At 37.7% G+C, this 20,054-nt stretch overlaps 1 protein-coding gene across 1 annotated transcript in view; it reads left to right on the forward strand.

Annotated features, from left to right (window-relative positions):
• Positions 1 to 20,054, forward strand: part of EXOC4 (exocyst complex component 4) — a 909,491-nt gene that overhangs the window by 726,829 nt on the left and 162,608 nt on the right. Inside the window, exon 12 of the mRNA XM_058297373.2 lies at positions 17,469 to 17,605. Within this exon, the coding sequence (XP_058153356.1) occupies positions 17,469 to 17,605 (137 nt within the window). The remainder of the gene's footprint in view (positions 1 to 17,468; positions 17,606 to 20,054) is intronic.

Here is a 20,054-nt window from a genome sequence, read left to right on the forward strand (position 1 = left end):
TTTCTGGAGTTAATAAGAAGATGATTCTGCCAGTTTTTCCTAATTGTTCAAAGATTCTTTTGGGGGACAGCATCCTGGAGCATCCCATACCCACAGCTTCAATGGAAACCCACATATGAGTTAATTTTGATTGGATGGTAGGTGTAGCCTTTTTTTTTTTTCAATTTGTTGAGTACTGGACATTATTGCAGCCTTTTAAATATTATTGAATTTTATTGGGGGACACATTTAAGTTACTGGAATTACTTTAACATTCAAAGTTTTGTTTTTAGGCTCTGTTAGACATATCAAGAGCAGCCTTTAGTCTAAGGCTATTTTGGCCCCACTACTGAGACAATATATTTCTGACGACTCTACCAGATGACCTATTAGAAGGTTCTTCTACTCCAGGTGGTGGAACATGAACCATTCCCCAGCCCTGTGTGAACTTGCAATTAATATACCTGCTCCATGGAGGTAATTCTTTCCCCAGCCTCAGTAGTTTCCTCCAAATATGCACAGATTAATACTTATCCAAAGATTTAAGACACTGATCTCCAGAGGTTAGTTGGTGTCTCTCTCTCCCTCTCTCTCTCTCTCCCTCACACTATCTCTATCCAGCTCCTTTTCTCCAGTATTTTGCTTTACAAAATATTTTGCCTTTACCTTCCAAAACTCCAAATTCCATGCTCTCAACTCAGCAAGACTTCCAATTTCAGTTTAAGAACCCCTTTCCAGCATTGTGCTCTGAAAACTCTCTCCATCTGAGGCATTTGTAGAGCTTACCTCATTTATTTCCTTTGTAAAATGTGTGAAAACTATTGTTTTTATATATTTGGTCCAGTTTTTTAATTGCTTAAGGAAGAACCTTGCTCCAACCTATTTAGCCAACCATTTCTTCTGCAATTTGTCAACAGGAATTCCCTCCTTCATCCACACTTGTTTCCTAACTTTTCCCTATACCAAGCCAGCTCACCTCTTTTTCTCAGCCTTGCTTTTACCTTTTTCCTTGCCTGAAATACATTGCCTTTATTCAAGTCTCCACACCTTACCTACCCTGCAAATCCTAGTTACTCCTTTTTTTTTTTTTTAATTGACTTTGTAATAATATTACATTAAAAATATATATGTGAGGTCCCATTCAACCCCACCCCCCCACCCCCCCACCCCCCCTCTCCCCCCCCAACAACACTCGTTCCCATCATCATGACACATCCATTGGATTTGGTAAGTACATCTTTGGGCACCTCTGCACCTCATAGACAATGGTCCACATCATGGCCCATACTCTCCTCCATTCCATCCAGTGGGCCCTGTGAGGACCTAGTTACTCCTAATCTCCTGTGTTATCTTTTGCATTTATTTACATCTTCTCTTGTAATATAACTAGTTTCCTGTTATCCCAACTATATTATCTCCATCCCCTGGAGAGAAGAGATCATGCTTTATACCCAAAACATTACTTGACCCAAAATAAATAACTATAGATGCTAATATTTCTTCTAACCTCTAGCACGGTCTTTGTTGCTGCACAACTGCCTTAAGGTGCTTTTTAAATGTGTGTGTATGTGTGAGAGAAAGAGACAGCTCTGAGAGAGAAAGATTTGGGGTGTGGGGGTGGATATTTCTTACGAAATGTTGATGCTTACCTATTTACTGATGTAGTCTGACTATCCGGGTCCCTTTATGTATCAAGGGGAATTAATAACCTGGCCATAGACTTACATTGATTTGAAGTATTTAAGTCAACATACATTTATTGCCTAATATTAGCTAGAGGAGAAAATTGGTATCTCACACTCTAATTAAGCACAACTGTTATAGACTTCTTTCTGCAATCTTCCCTGCTATTTTTTGTTTTGTTTTGTTTTGAGTAGGAAATTACAAACACCCAAATAAACCTCATAAAGATCTAGATGTGCTTGTGAGATACATTAAGCACAGATTTTATTCAACCATATATGATCCTCTATCCACAATGTAAAAAATATATATCATTGTTGATAATATGTATCATTTATATTTTCCATGTTTTTAATTGGCAAATCAATTTTATAATCACTTATGTGAATTCTAAAGGGATAGTTTTTCTGATTGTCCAAAAATTGACCTCATATTTTCATTATTTAAATCAATTTGCAAATTCTGCCTAACTCTTTAACCTGCAGAACAGAGCTTCAGAATGTATTTCCTTATTTGTTATATCAATAGTTTTGTCTTTCTTGAACAGTGGAATCTTTTAAAATTATCTTCCTGTTCTCTGAATGGGTCATTTAGTGATTAGTGGCATCAGATTGGATTAATATGTTAGGAATACTTGCTGGAGAAGGCAGAGAGAGGGATAATCAATACATTTAGATATTGTATATGAATATATGCCATACAAGTACCTCCATGATTTGGCTTCTGACCATGTCCCTCAGCCTTCCATCCTGATCTGCATACACACACACACACACACACACCCAAGCATAAACACACCCTTCACCCAGCCATGAAGAACTACTTGGAATTCCCTGAATCCCAGGCTGTTTCATGTTCATGCTGCTTCATCTACGTGAAGTACTCCCCTCCACCCCCCAGCAAATCAGTTTTTATCTTTCTCGTCTCAGTTCACATTTAAGTTCCTCTAGTTAATAGAGTCTATTAAGTCTTCTCTTGCCACCACCTTCTTCTGCTACATTCCAATTAACTTGTTTTTTTTTTCTCCAATTAATTATTTCCTTCTCTGTGTCTCTACTATATACCATACAGCTGCCCATCATAACACCGCCAACACTGTATTGTCCCCATTTGTGAATGTGAACTTGACTGTCTTCTAATAATACTTAAGTTTCTTGGCGGGTAGGAATCTTATCTTACTGGCATTGTATCTGTTACACTTAGCCTAATGTTTGGCATAGAGAGGATTTACTTAATAAATATTTATCTCTTAAATCAATTAAGTTCCTTGCTCTTTCTCCAAACAGCTTCTCCATCCTCTCTAGAACAATTCTTTCTATTTTTAATAGTGGTTTGTAATAGAATTGACAAAAACATTGCTACATCTTCACATTTTAAAAATATACAATAAGCAAAAAACATTATAATAGAATACCTACATACTTATAGATGGTATTCTCAGAAACATCTCTGGAAGAATGCCTCTGTGCAGTGGTTGGTTATTAATTGTTTAAAATTTAGGTATACAATGGACCCTGTAACCACCAACCAGATACCTATTCCCAGTTATCTGCCCTCCTCTTGTGAAGGTAACTACTTTTCTGACTTCCACTAACATATATTAGCTTTGCCTGATCTTGAACTTCACATAAATGGAATCAAACATTATATATATTTTTTGTGACTGACATTTATTCATTGTAGGTATATTTCATTCAACAGAGACATGGATCTGCAATATCCAAGTTCTTGGGTATACCACTAATTTGTTATTTTTCATTGCTCTGTAGTATTTTGCTATATTAATACATCACAATTTATTTATCCACTCTGTAAATGAACATTTGAGTTGTTTTCAGTTTTTGGCTGGGACGTAAGGTTTTGTTTGAGAATCAAACTCCAGAGCACAGTTCAATGACAAGCTTCTGGTCCTGCTTTCTCCTTCTTCTAATAGGTGATAAATTGATATTTATATAAGATATACTTAACTTTATTTCTTCAACTAAGAAATATTTATTGAATGCCTTTTGTGTGTCAAGTCCCATATAATTGTCCTTCCCTTTAGGGACCTTATAGACTAGAGGGAAAGACAGACCCTAAACAAGCAATTACAAATATGGTAAACATTATAAAGAAGAAATAAAAGATGTTCTCAGTGTTTATAACAGAACTAATCTGTTAATGGGGATTAAGAAGAGTCTTTCTATACAAATGACTTTTCAGCAGAAACTGGAAAGGTAAGAAAAATTATACTAGGAAAGGAGGACAAGGGGCAGAGCATTATAGCAAAGGGCAAAGCTCTAAAATGGGAATGAAGAACTGAGAGACTGCATCTTAGACATAGCAAAATGGCAGGAGACGAGACTGGAGGGGTGGATATGAAGGACCTTATAGTCATCTGAAGAATGTGAGGCCTAGTCCGTTAAGGAATTTTGAGCTGAGGAGAGATTTGCTTAGATATACATTTAAAATTTTTCTTTTGGTATATATACAAACTGTAAAGTACACCAATCTTAAGTGCAAAGAATTGTTACATTACAATTCATCTAACAGCTACCCATGAAGATATTTCCAGTCTTGTATTGGTCAGGGTTCTCTAGGGAACCTGCACCAACAGGAGATATCTATAAATAGTATGAGAGTTTATACAATTATCTCACACGACCATGGGGATGCACAAGCCCCTGTTCCGTAGGGCAGGCTGCAAGCCAGCGACTCCAGCGAAGGTCCTCATTGAGTTCCCTAGAAGACGCTGGCTGTCTGAAGTAGCTATTGAATTCTCTCTCTGACTGCTGAAAAACTTCTCTTTTTAAGGCCTTCAACTGATTGGATGAAACTTTACTCATTGCTGATGGCAATTTCCTCAGTTGATTGTTGATGTAACCAGCTATCTATACAATCAATTCACTGATGTGCCCTTGAAATACAAGTCCATAAAATGCTCTTGTATTACAGTTAGCCCAGTGCTTGCTTGACCAAACAACTGGGCACAACTACTTGGTCAAGTTGATACATCACAAGCATCTAGAAGCTTCTTTCCTCAACCAGAACCCACCCTCATCCAAGGGTAACCACTATTACTTTTGAACTACATATAAATGAAATCATGTAGTATGTGCCTCTTTGTGTCTGACTACTTTCATTCAGCATGATGTCTGTGAGATTCATCCATACTGCATCTAGCAGTAGTTCATCCTTTTTCATTGTTCTATAGTATTCTATTGTATTAATATGCCACAATTTATTTAGCCATTCAACTTTTTTTTTAATTAATTAATTTATTTCTCTCCCCTTCCCCCCACCCCAGTTGTTTGTTCTCTGTGTCCATTGGCTGTGTGTTCTTCTTTGTCCGCTTCTGTTGTTGTCAGCGGCACGGGAATCTGTGTTTTTCTTTCTGTTGCGTCATCTTGTGTCAGCTCTCCGTGCGTGTGGTGCCATTCTTAGGCAGGCTGCACTTTCTTTCGCGCTGGGCGGCTCTCCTTACAGGGTGCACTCCTTGCTCGTGGGGCTCCCCTACGCGGGGGACACCCCTGCGTGGCCCGGCACTCCTTGCATGCATCAGCGCTGCACGTGGGCCAGCTCCACATGGGTCAAGGAGGCCCGGGGTTTAAACCACGGACCTCCCATGTGGTAGACAGATGCCCTAACCACTGGGCCAAGTCCGCTTCCCTAGCCATTCAACTTTTGATGAACGTGAGGATTGCTTTCATTTTTTGGCTATTGTAAATAAAATCACCATAAACAGTAATATTCATGTCTTTTGTTGGGCATACGCATCATTTCTGTGAGAGAAATGCAGAGTGGAGGATGATTTGAAGGAAGATAAAACTGGCAGTTCCTCAGGCACCAATTCCTGGGTGCATGGCCTTTCACAAGCTAGCTTATTAAAGAAGCACACCCATTCAGAAGAGTATAAGCATCATACAAATCAAAACATAGATTAAAACAGGGAGAGTAGATTTCCTTTCGGTTTCTTCCATTACTGTGGTTGTCATAGTTATCATTGTTTACCACCATCTACAACTTAGATCTGATGGTAATTGGAAGAACCATATGGTATGACAAGTTCTACTGACTTGCTGAACATATCCCAATAAACAGAACTGTTACTGTCAGCACCAGACATTTGTGATGCTCTTGCTGCATGATTGCCAGTATAGGGAATGGAGGTGGGGAGGTTGTGATTCTGAAGTAAAAGACAGATTTACTTTATGTTTTCTTTCAAATTCTCCCTAAAACAGTTTCTTGGAACCCTAGGTTCTTTGCAACATCTCTAAGCCATTCCTGCTCCAAAGGATAAACTCCCACACACTCAGAGACTACATTCTCCAAACTAAGACTTTTTGTTTTGTTTTGTATTATTGTGGGTTTTTTGTTGTTGGTTTTTGTTTGTTTGTTTGTTTTTTGCTTTTTCTGAATTGGAAATTTATTTAATTGCTTACAACTTTAAAATTAGTGTATTTAGTTCTACACACAATAAATTATCACTAGAGAAAATAATATAATCAAGTGAAATTAGGAATATGTTTATAGAAAAATAAAAGACCTGTAGTCACAGTGTGCAGTCCTTAGTACCATGGAAACTAAGATTTAGCAATGTAAGTAAAGTAATAACAAGGCTGTAGTCTGATTTCATACCAAAGCAGACTTATGTCTCACTATTTTGCATTTTAATTATACTCCAAGTCTGTCTTTTCACCTTCTCCTGAATGTTCTATGAATGTGCATTAATTCAGTAAGCATATATTGAGCACCTGCAACATACCTGATACCTTGCTACATTGTAGGTATACAAAGACAGAAGTATAATTATTGATCAGAAGAAATGTACAGTCTTATGGAAGAAAGAGTCAAGTGAATTACTGATTAACATTCCCTATTTAGGTTCATGGGTAACATCATAGAGTATTCTGGGAGCCCACAAGAGGGACATTTACATCAGAGCAGATAACCCTTGAGCTGATTCTTCAAGGATGAGAGGCGTTAGCCTGGTACAGTCAAGAAATTAATAGGAATTCAGTGTGGTTGGAGCAAATGTGTGCATGCTCAGTGGAGCTAGAGAAAAAGATGAATTGGTAGGCAAGAGCCAAGTCTTGAAAGCCTTGGCATTTAGGAAAGAGCATAGCCTGAGAAGTAAGAGACCCTATTTTTACTAGTAAGTTTCCTCAAACATGTCATTTAACTACATTGGACCTGAGTGTTCTCATTGCTCTAACGAGAACTGGAGAGAGTTATTCCCAAACCATGCTCTGGGAAGCACTGTTCCAATGGATGTACAAAGATGTGCTATGAAAAATGTTTTCTTTACTTCAGTAAATTAGGAGAAGATTGATTATACTTCCTTGAGATTCACAATGACATTAGCATATTAAAAGTCTTTTAAGTCCTCTAGTTAAGAAACCACTTCAGTTTTAACTCGACATTTTGCAAAAATTTTTTAACTTGGAGCCAATTCTCTATAACATTGTATATTAATATCATACCACAGAGCCCTGTTTGAGAAGACAGTGGACATAGGTTCAATCATCTTAATTAATTCATTCATTAAATTTTTTAAAGCCTGGAGCCAAATATCTGGTTCTTATACATCTGATTATTATTTTAGATTGCTGTTGTATTCCCATAATGAAGTTTAGTTGTTTATTTTTCAAAGCATTAATTTTTATTTCATCTGCTGTCCTGGAATTTTTTCCTTTGGTATTTTTCTCATTTTTCATGCCAGTTCCAGATTTTATCACCTGGGAATAAGTTGCAAGAAATGTAAATTGAGTTGTTTCCAAGCAAATATCAGTCATTAGTGATATGTTTAATAGGAATTGTAATGAATAAATATCAGGGTTTTACTTATTATGAAGTCATTTTATTTAGCATTTGCAAGTCCTAAAATTAACAATGAGTTAGTAAGTCATTTGTGATGCCAAAGAGATCAAAGAAATTTGATGTTTTCCATATTTATCTGCCAGAGCCACTGATTTGGAAATTGTTATACATCTTGAAAAATGGGAACTTTTTTTTCCTGTATAAAATGCCCAGCATTTGGCAAACCATGGTGTCATTTTTCCTTGAAGAGAATGTAGTGATTGATTATCCCAAGTGCTACCATGACAAGGTAAACCAACCAAATAGCTGAAAAATTGTATGTAATCATATAGCATCACACAGGCTGTGTTGAGCACAGCCATTAAAATTAAACCATGGCATTCTAATCATTCTCTGCAGTATGTCCTGTTTACCTCTGAAACCTTCACCCCAAGGGGATTTGCAGAGGTGCTTGTGGTCATCCTTTCCAAATGCCATCAGCAAAATTATAGTTACATGAAAGCACTAAATAAATACAGACCAAACTGAATCCACTCAAAGAAATTTCAAAAAGCAGAGATATCTGTGTCTAATATCCCTCATTATGTATGACATTCATAGAGGTTTATTTTCGCATTTTCATATTATTAGTATTGTTTCTTTCATTGTTTGTATTGTTCTGAATATCCAAAGAAATTACAAATAAGTATATAGAACGGGAGATGGACAGAAGGCAAAGAAAATACAAATTCCCCTTTTGAGAAGTTGATAATCTTATCAGAAAGACCAAGCACACCTGAGATGACTTGAGAACAATTACACAGTATTCACCAAGTGTAAAAGGGCCAGTGCACAGATTGAATGCATGAGTGATGACAGCTGATAGAGTAAACTGAATGATCAAGTTTTTCTTGAATATTAGAGAACTGATTTGAGTCATAAGAAAGGAAGGGGTGGATAATTGCACAAAGATGGCAGAGTAGGAAGTAAAGAAAATTAGTCCCTCTACCAGAGCAGCCATTAAATAGGCAGGAACTGTCTGAATCACTTTTTTGAAACTCTAGAGTCTAATAGAACACTGTGCTGCAACCAGGGATAAGTTGAATTATGCTCCCGATGCAGCAGCAGCTACCATTGCCCATCCCCTAGCCTTACTCAGACAGCAGTGAGGTCCTCAACCTCAACCCCTGGTGTAGCTTGCTGGTGCCAGGGTGGGATATAAAGACCTTGTAACCCAAACTCTGTGCTGTGCAGTCCAATAGCTGATCACTGCTTTTTAAAAATTAATTAATTTAGCCCCATGTCTTCGTTATTTTTGCACTCACTGTGTGCTTTCTATGTCCATTCTCCATGTCTTCTTCTTTGTCTCCTTGTCTTCTCTTTAGATGGCACCAAGAACCAATCCTGGGACCTCCCAGAGTGGGAGAGAGGTGCTCAATCTTTTGTGCCACCTCAACTCCCTGATCTGCTGTGTCTCTTATTGTCTCTCCTCTTTGTCTCTTTTTGTTGCATCATTTTGCTGCACCAGCTTTTCTGCATGGGCCAGCACTCTGCAGGCCAGCCAGCATGGGCCAGCACACTGCATGGGTCAGCACTCCATGTGGACCAGCACTCTACATGGGCCAGCTCTCATGCAGGCCAACTTGCCTTCCTTTGGGGGCCCCAGGAATCAAATCCTGGACCTCCTATATGGTAGACAGGAGCCCAATAGCTTGAACCACATTTGCTTTTCATGATCTTTGCTTTTGATTAGCTACTTCAGGTTGCTGGGGCCTGGTTCTGAGGGTAGTCATTGTTCCAACCCATCCTGGGCAAAAGTGTCAGAGAAGATTTAAAGACCCTTCCTCAAGACTATGGAAAACAGTTAAAGGGCTGTATTTACTGAGCAAGTGCCAAATCAAGGGAACACATATTCAAAGAGCCATAGGAAATGTTTCTGGAACCCTTGCTGACCCCTAACTCATCCTCTCCCTAGGGCAGTATGCAGTCAGCCTACACTTCCTTTGTGGGTCCCTGACCTTGTTCCAGCTGGGAAAGACTGACCTGGGAAACTCCTTTACAGCTCTCTCTCTCCTCCCAGAATTTGTCCTCAGTGCAAAAGGAGCTTCAAACAACAAAGGCAATTTTAAGAAACAATTGAATCAGGAGGGCTGAAGCAGAGGTTTGCCTGATTTAAGTCCTACAGTGAGGTACCCAGGAGAGGGAGAAAATATGTTTTCTAGGGAATAGAGGGGACACTCAAATAGCTGTAAACAGGGGACTCTTAAGGCCACTAGTAAGCACGAACCCAGGTCCAGACACAGGCCTAGAAAAGACAGGGAGGAGCCTCCAATTTACATTAGCCTTGGGCTGACCTTCTGGATAGGAGGGCTGAATTCTGCAGAAAAATACCAGCCAACACAAATCAAATTTGCAGAAACTGTGAAAGGTGCTTCTTGCATTGGTTCCTTTGGTTGTTTTGTTTTGTTTTGTTTTGTCGTTTGTGTAGTGTTTTGTTTTGTTTTGTTTTGTTTTTTTAGCTCCCAGCTCTCACTGTCATATCACATTACTAGCTGGATAGAAACTCAAGAAACAGCCCAGGGATAAATCCTAGAGTTAACATTTTAAAATATTAAAATGTACAGTGTGCAATAAAAGATTACAAGACAAGCAAAGAAATAGGAAATGATGGCTCATTGAAAATGAGAGTATAAAAATCCCAGAAACATAAACAAAAAGACCAGACTGTGAACATACTGGACAAAAGTTTTCGTTTTTTTTTTTAATGATCTTTAAATTAAACATATTTTAAATCTCTAATTCTTTCTCTGATTTTTAAAAAACAGAGAAAGAGCTAAATGATATCAGGAAAACAATGAATGATTTTATGAGAATCTCAATAAAGAGAGAAAAGTTTTTTAAAGGAGCTGTGGCGTTTGAGTCATTTGTGAACCCCAGAAAATCCTATTCTTAAAGCTTATCCTCTCCTGTGCATGTAAACCCTTTGTGAGTATAACTTGTTTTAGTGTCATTGTTTTTATTGTTAAATTGCTTCAGTTAAGGGACTTTGATTAGATTGCATGTCTCAGAGTGAGTCTTAATCATTTTAATTGAGTCCTTTATAAATGGAGGAATAAAAAGCAGCAGATACAGAAAAAAAGAACACAAATCACTAAAATCAGAAATGAAAAGGGGAACATTACTACCAACCAAATAAAAAGGACTGAAGAGAACACTAGGAACAACTGTATGCCAACAAATTAGATGACCTAGATGAAATGGACAAATTCCTAGAAACACACAAATACTACACTGACCCCAGAAGAAACAGAAGATCTTGACAAACTAATTATTATGTAAGAGATTGAATCAGTAATCAGAAACCTCCCAAAAAATAAAAGCTCAGGACCACAGAGGAATTTCACCAAATATTCCTAGAAGAATTACCCCCAGTCCTGCTCAAACTCTTCCAAAAATTGAAGAGGAGAAAATACTCCCTAACTCTTTCTATGAGGCCAACATCATCCTCATCCCAAAGCCAAATACAGATTCCACAAAAGAAAATTACAAAGCAATATCTCTTATGAACACAGATGTAAAATCCTCAGTAAAATACTAACAGATAGAATCCAACAGCACATTAAATGAATTATATACCTTGATCAAGTGAAAATTATCCCTGATATAAATGCCAGGGTAGTTCAACATAAAATCAACTAATATAATATACCACATTAACACAATGAAGGAAAAAACCCACATGATTATCTCAATTGATGCAGAAAAGGCATTTGACAAAATTCAGCACCCCTTCTTGATAAAAACAGTTAGGAAACTAGGAATAGAAGGAAACTTCCTCAGCATGATAAATGACATATATATTAAAAACCCACAGCTTTGTTACTTAACAGTGAAACTGAGAGCTTTCCCCATTAGATCAGAAATAAGAAAGGTATGGCTACTGTCACCATTGTTATTCAACAGTGCACTGGAATTTCTAGCCAGAACAATTAGTCAAGAAAAAGAAATGAGGCATTAAAATTGAAAGGAAGAAGTAAAACTGTCCCTATTTGCAGATGACTTGATACTATACACAGAAAATCCTGAAAAAAATCCACAACAAATCTACTAGAGCCAATAATTGAAATCAGCAGGGTACAAGATCAACATCTAAAAATCTCTCGTGTATCTATACACTAGTAATGAAAAGTCTGAAGAAAAAAATCAAGAAAAAAGCACCATTTATAATAGCAACTAAGATTATAAAATATCTAAAAATAAATATAACTAAGGATATAAATGACATGTATACACAAAACTACACAACATTGCTAAAAGAAGTCAAAGAAAAACTAAATAAATAGAAGGACATTCCATGTTCATGAATTGGAAGACTAAATATTGTTAAGATGTAGTTCTACCCAAAGTGATTCACAGATTTAATGCAATCCCAAACAAAATTCCAACAGTGTTCTTTGTAGAAAAGCAAAAGCTTATCATCAAATATTTATGGAAGGTTAAATGGCCCCTGTGGCAGTTTGACATTATTTATGAATTCCAAGAAAAGATGTTGATTATGTTTGTAAACTGTTCTGTTCCACTGGGTGTGACACCTTTTGATTGTATTAAATTCAAAGGTTTTATGTTTACTTGATTATGTTAAGATTAGGGCTTTGATTATACCATGTCATTAGGGAGTGCAGGGTTGAGTCCCTGCCCCCTGGACACTCAGAGAAGTAGATATACAGAAGAAGATACATGGGAATAGAGAGAGCTCCATAAACATAGCAGAGGAAAGAATTTGATCCTGGAGCTCAGAGAGAAATGTGCCATTCATCTGATAGTTTACAGCTGAGGAGACCAGAGCCCTGAGTAGCTAAGCAGCCCAGAAAGAAACTAGGCCTCCAGCTTACAGCTATGTTCAGAAGAAGCTGGGCCCACAGAGCCTTAAGAGGAGAGAGGAAGGCTGAGCCCTCGCAGACATTGCCTGCCATCTTTCTTCAACATGTGGCAACAGACTCTGGTGAGAAAAATAACCTTGAGTTGGACTTGTTGTGACCTTGTGACTATAAGCCTTTACCTCAAACAAATACCCTTTATAAAAGCCGACAGATTTGTGATACTTTGCACTGCCATCCCTTTGATTGACTAATACAGCCCCAAATAGCCAAAAGCATCTTGAAAAAACAGAATGAAGTTGGAGAACTCACTCTTCCCAATCTTAAAACTTATTACAGAGACACAGTAATCAAAAATGTATGGATGGGAAGTAGAAGTGACTCAAGCGACTGAGCTCCCGCCTCCCATATGGGGGGTCCCAGGTTTGGTCCCTGGTGCCTCCTAAAGAAGACAAGCAAGACAACAAGCTGTTGCAACAAGATGATGCAACAAGAGACACCAGGAAACACAGTAAGAGACACAACAAAGCAGGGAGTGGAGGTGGCTCAAGCAATTAGGCTAGGCCTCCCTACCACTTTGGAGGTCCCAGGTTCAGTTCCCGGTGCCTCCTAAAAAAAAAAAAAGGGAAAACAAACAGACATATCAAATACAAACAACAAGGGGGTAAGGAGAAATGAAATCAATCTAAACAAAAAACAAAACTGTTTGGTGCTAATACAATGCTAACACAAGGACAGATCAATTGAATCAAATTGAGAGTTCAGAAATCTACCCTCACATTTATGACCAACTGGTTTTTGATAAGAGTATCAAGTCCACTCAATTGGGAAAGAATAGTCCCTTTAACAAATGGTACAGGTAATACTAGAGATCTATTTGCAAAAGAATGAAGGTGGACCCTTACCTCACACCACATACAAAAATCAACTCACAATGCCTAAATATAAGAACCAGAGCTATAAAACTCCTAAAAGAAAACATAGGGGAAGGTTCTTCAGAACCTTGTGTTAAGCATTGATTTCTTAGACTCAAAGCTGAGCAACAAAAGAAAAAATAGATAAATGGAACCTCATCAAAATTAAAAACTTTTTCACATCAAAGAACTTTATCATGAATATAAAAATGACAGCCTACACAGTGGAAGAAAACATTTCAATACCGCAGATCCAATAAGGGTTTAATATCCAGAATATATAAAGAAATCCTACAACTCAACAACAAAAAGGTAAACACCCCAATTTAAAAATGAGCAAAGGCAACAGACTCCAGCACCTACAATCTGATTTATTGGATTTACCACATTCAGCTAAGATGGAGTTGAAGAAGGACAACCACCACACCATGGAGCCTAGAGTGATTACAACTGAAAATGGGAGGATTGCATCCAGCATCCAGGTGGAATCTGACCCTCCTCTTGACATAGAGGTGCAATGGACACAACCAATCCAATGTCCACATAGAAGAGGTGGCATTGGAATGGGAAAAGTGGACATAGTGGACGAAGGGTATGGGGAAAGGCAGGAAGAGATGAGAGGTGGAGGCGTCTTTGGGACATGGAGCTGCCCTGGATGGTACTTCAGAGGCAATCACCGGACATTGTAAATCCTCACAGGGCCCACTGGATGGAATGGAGGAGAGTATGGGCTATGATGTGAACCAATGTATATGAGGTGCAGAGGTGCCCAAAGATGTACTTACCAAATCCAATGGATGTGTCATGATGATGGGAACGAGTGTTGTTGGGGGGGGAGAGGGGGGGTGGGGGGATGGGGTTGAATGGGACCTCACATATATATTTTTAATGTAATATTATTACAAAGTCAATAAAAAATAAAAAAATTTTTTAAAAAAAAGAGGAAAATGGGAAAAAAAAAATAAAAAAAATAAAAATGAGCAAAGGGAAGCAGATGTGGCTCAAGCAGTTGAGCGCTCACTTCCCACCTGGCAGGTCCCAGGTTTGGTTCCCATTGCCTCCTAAAGAAAAAAAAAGACAATGAGCAGACAACAAGCACAATGAGCAAAAGCAATGAGCCAACAGGCAAGGGAGCCATTTCAGGGGACAGCGAGAATGGGCACAATCCATGAATAGACATTTCTCCAGAAAAGATATACAAATGACCAAAAAGCATATGAAAAGATGCTCAACATCATTAGATATTAGGGAAATGAAAATCAGAATCACAACGAGATACCATTTCACTCCCACTGGAATGGCTACTATTAAAAAAATGGAAAATTACAATTATTGGAGACTGGAATATATAATGATGCAGTCACTGCAGAAGACAGTTTAGCAGTTTCTCAGAAAGTTATGTTTAGAATTACCATATGACACGGCAATCCCACTTCTAGGCATATACCCAAAAAAATTAAAAGCAGGGGCTCAAACAAATATTTGCACACTCATTTTCATAGCAGCATTATTCACAAAAGCCAAAAGATGGAAGCTGGAAGCAACCCAAGTGTCTATCAGCTGATGAATGGATAAACAAAATGTAGTGTATCCGGGAAGCGGACATGGCCCAGTGGTTAGGGCGTCCGTCTACCACATGGGAGGTCCGCGGTTCAAACCCCGGGCCTCCTTGACCCGTGTGGAGCTGGCCCATGCACAGTGTTTATGCATGCAAGGAGTGCCATGCCTCGCAGGGGTGTCCCCCACGTAGGGGAGCCCCATGCACCCCGTAAGGAGAGCCGCCCAGCATGAAAGAGAATGCAGCCTGCCTAAGAACGGCGCCGCCCACATGGAGAGCTGACACAACAACATGATGCAACAAAAATAAATACAGATTCCCATGCAGCTGACAACTACAGAAGCAGACAAAGAAGAAGACACAGCAAATAGACACAGAGAGCAGACAACCGGGGCGGGGGTGGGGGAAGGGGAGAGAAATAAATAAAATAAATAAATCTTAAAAAAAAATAAGTAGTGTATCAGTACAATAGAATGCTATTTGCCCATAAAAAGGAATGAAGTTCAGATACATGTCACAACATGGATGAACCTTGAAGGTCTGTTATTGAGAAAAATAAGCCAGACATAAAAGGACACATTATATTATCTCACTGATATGAAATAATTAGAATAAGCAAATTGATAGATTCAGAAGCTATAATATGGGTTACCAGGGCCTGGGAGTAGGGAATAGGGAGTTAATACTTATATTGTACAGAATTTTGGTTCGGGGTGATAGAAAAAAATTGGTAATGGATGGTGGTTATGGTAGCACGACATTTTGAATATAATTGTCAGCACTGAAATATATATTTGAATGTAGTTAAAAGGGGAAATTTTACATTGTATTTGTTAAAATAATTTTTTTTAACCCATGGAACTGTACAACACCAACAGTGAACCCTAACAAGGAAACCACAGACTATAGTTAATAGTATAGTTCTAAAAATGTTCATTCATCAATTGCACCATATGTACCGAACTAATGCATGGTGGTATTAGTTGGGCGGTATATGGTTACTCTGTATTTTTTAATCGTTGTCTACACGTTGTGGGTTATCCTGTGTTCTGAATTAGTTTGAGGATTTTAGATTCTCGTTAGCACTCAGGGACATAAAGCCAAGCAGAATCAATCCCTGTCACTCACATGCAAATAAAAAGGAACAAGATTATGGATCAGGGTGAAGCTACAATGCTTTTATCTTAAAGTCAATACAGAAAAGGAAGTTGCATTTGTGGGGTTCTATACAGACTGTAATTGGGGTTCCTATGAGGTTTGCCTTACAGAATATAATTGTTCCTTCCTTTCTACATCTGATTATTTTACTGGGAGACAAGGGAAAGAAAGAGGAAGACAAGAAGACCTCTACCACCAATTTTGAATAAGCATGCAATTATAATCCATAACTGTGGGTAATCCTCCATTGTGTTGAGAAGAGCTGTATACTTTTATCTGTATAAAGAAAAAAATAGCTAAAACCCTATACCTCATAGTCTGTATTTAACAGTAATAAATTGCCTTTGATACCTTCAGGGATCACTATCAGACTAGAAAAAATATTTTTTAATGTTTACTTTTATGAATGAGCCTTCCAGAGCCTATATAGTTTTCTATAAATACATAATCAACAAACCAGTATTGACCAAAGGATTCCAAACTGCTAAGCGTGTGATTAATGTTGACTTCAGTTTAGTTTTGCTCCTTTCAAAAGAGGCAAAATCTAAGGGTTTAAATAGCTCAGTCATTTCTTAATCATAGATTTAGGTTTTAGTGAATATGCCTCTTTTCAGCCATTATAACATTGTCTACTAATTATTATCAATCTTGAACTATAAGATACGTGTAACTTTTTTCCCTTGAATATTTATTTAATTCAGTTTCAGGATGTGTCTGGTTCTATTTGGACCCTGCTTCTACAGTGGTGACAAAAATAAGAAATATTATGATCTAATGAGAAAATGATTGGCCTGTGGTCCGATTCAGATAGCTCTGAAGCCAAATGCTGTAGTTAAAGAGCAAAGACCAGAACTCTTACTTTGGCCACTTTATCTTTATAAGCTTGGTTTCTCATCTCTAAACTGGAGATGATTGTAGGACCTGCTCAAAGGTATGGGTGTTGAGAAAATTAAATGACATAAAGCAGGTGGAATGCTTAGCATTGTGCCTGGCACTTATAAGTACCCAATAAATGTTAATTATTGTCTTGATTATTATGTGAGTCCCAAGAGAGATAACATATGTTGTATATGTGAAAACATTCTACAAAAGATATAAAGCACTATAAAAATATTAGTCTTTGTTGTTCTCTGTGGATGAATGATTTTGAAACTTTTGGAATATATTATGGAAGCCTTTTTCTTCGTGCTACCTAAAATAGATCCCTAGTCTCCAAGTACAGCTCTGGAGGTGATAATCAGGCTCCAACTGAATATGTATTTTCTTTCTTAAAAGCCACTGAGCCGTGTGTGAATGCTATCAATTTGAAATCAATTTGAAAATCCCTGCCCCATGCCCTCCCACAGAAAACCCTTCCTCGAATTTTTGGAAAATCTGCTCTATGGAAGATATGTCGGTCCTTCCAGGAAAGATCAAGTATCTTAAACTATTAAACCCTTTCGTTTCTGTCCTTGTCCTATCCATTACTTGAGTAAAAATGTCTTTTGAGTTTCTATGTCCTCTCTTTTTGTTCTTTTCCAGAGCACAATCATTGTGGAGAAGACAGTGCAAGACCTCACGAACCTGATGCACGACTTGAGTGCATATTCCGATCAGTTCCTCAACATGGTGTGTGTGAAGCTCCAGGAATACAAGGACACCTGCACTGCAGCCTACAGGTAGAGCTACCATTAGGAGCTAAGTAACGGCTGTTCTGATTGGTGATATTGCCCTTATAACCTGACTTCCACCAATATAGAAAAGTACTGTCCTCAAGTTTTTTGAGGGACCTGACAAGAACATGTGCCACAGAAATAGTCACCTAACCCTTGTGCTATCATACCAACAGAAGGAACAAAGGATATGTGGGTGATGAAGGGGCAGAGCTCCTACATCAGTCATTGGGTGTGGTTTAGATGAAGTGTCAGACCTGGTTTCATGAAAGCCTGGAAACATAGCATTTGTCTTCCTCAAGAAAATTCCAGATCTTAATCCATCTTGTAGTTCTAAAAGATATTTAAAGTAAAGCAATTTAAAACTCTTAGTTGCTCTTGATAATCTATAATAGTATTTCTTTTTAGTTCTTAAAAATATGCTTCTCCTGAGGTTTGATCTATAGACTTCTTACTGTCATGAAAGAACAGTTACTTCTGTTTTACATGTCAGTGAAAATGAAAAACTTGTTATGAAACCTTTATTTATCCCTTTGATTTTTTTTTTCCTCTGGTTCAAAATGTCTTTGGGCTTGTGAATAGATTATAGCACTTCTCATTGAAACCTAATAATAGGAACAAATTATGGTCTGATTGACAAGACATGAAACAATTAGGGAAGAAAAGAATGTTTGATAAAATACTAAATTACATGTGATACATAATTAAGGATAGATAGGTAAAGTATAGTACATAATCAGGTGCTATTTGTACAATATAGATTATAAGGACAAAAGGAGTAAAATGCCAGAGAGAGGGAGTGGATGTGGCTCAAATGGTTGAGTGCCCATCTCCCACGTGGGAGGTCCTGGGTTTGGTTCCCAGTGCCTCCTGAAAAAAACAAAAACAAACAACAAGCAAAACAAATGAAAAAACAACTCAGGGAAGTCAATGTGACTCAGTGGTTGAGTGCCATCTTCTCACATAAGAGGTCTCAGTTTCAATCCTCGGCCCCCAGTACCTCAAAAAAAAAAAGCCAAAGAGAAAAAGGTTGGTTGGAGTCAGGAGAGATTTTACAGAAGATGAGAAATGTGTTGGGCCTTGAACAGTGGCTACGATTTATTAAGGTGGAGAGAATAAATAAGGGCATTTCACGGGTGCAGGGGAAGCACTTAGATAGTTGCCTAATATTTAGAGGGGATAATGTGGATAAACTTAGACTAGAACAGAGTTCCTGGTAGAAGGTAGTGGAAGATAATGTTGAATAGGAAGTGTAAGACTAAATAACAAAGGTTCTTAAATAATAAGGCTTGAAAATTTAGATTATATATTATAGATATTAAGAAATATTTGCAAGTGAGCCTGCAAGCAGAGTTTCGGGAAGATTAATATAGCAGAGGAATAAAACATGGATTAATTCTTAATCTTCCTCATTCTAGCAATGAGCACTATTTATCCAAAGTTACATGTGCCAATTAATAAAGGAAAGAAACCCAACCATCTCATTAAGAGATACATTCCTGAGAAGTGGCTGTGGCTCAAGCAGTTGAGCTCCCATTTACCATATGGTGGTCCCAGTTCAATCCCTGGAATCTCCTGGTAAAAAAAGAAAAAAAGACATCCCAAACCTGCGAGGTGAGAGGTGTAGGCACCTATGCAGTGTGGAGAGGTGCACGCCACACCAAAAAGATGATGACATAACCAGATTTTTAAAAAAAGAGAGATACACTCCCAATAATATTTTACTTTTGTTCAATAATTACTCATCAAAAATTGTAATATATTTAGGTTAAAATCAAAGATAATAAAGGTTGTAATCAATTATGTTTACTAAATAATAATTATAATGTAATTCAAAGCAAAAAATTGTTAAAATTTAGACTCATGGCAATTTATACAAGTAATTTTGTTACAGAAAACCACATTAGAGTGATCAATAATGTACTTTCAAGCATAAAAAATATTGTATTAATATAAAATTCTGTGGTGAAAATGGAATAGAAATAATAATTCAAAAAGAAAAATGAAAAATACCTAACTGTTAAAGGAAAGCTTATTTATATATGCTTTAAATGAATAATTGTAGGTTTCAAATCCCTTTGAAATTTATATTCCTCTGGGTATACTTAAATAGTGAGTTTAAAGAGTAAGTACTTATAATATGCCAAAATTATATTTTTTGTGACTGTTTAAATTCATGCTGAAAAATTTAAATGTCAGTTTTAAAATGTGGGAAGGACAATATAGTTTTTCAAAATATCTTTATGGGAAGCAGATGTGGCTCAACTGATAGAGCGTCACCTACCATATAGGAGGTCCAGAGTTTGAACCCAGGCCCTCCTGGCTGGTGTGGTGAGCTGGCCCACGTGCAATGCTGCTGCGTGCAAGGAGAATCATGCCACACAGTGGTGTCCCCATGTAGGGGAATCTCACACTCAAGGAGTGCGCCCCGCAAGCAGAGCCACCCCACGTGATT

This window comes from Dasypus novemcinctus, chromosome 5 (assembly GCF_030445035.2).
Source record: "Dasypus novemcinctus isolate mDasNov1 chromosome 5, mDasNov1.1.hap2, whole genome shotgun sequence".
Lineage (NCBI taxonomy): Eukaryota > Metazoa > Chordata > Mammalia > Cingulata > Dasypodidae > Dasypus > Dasypus novemcinctus.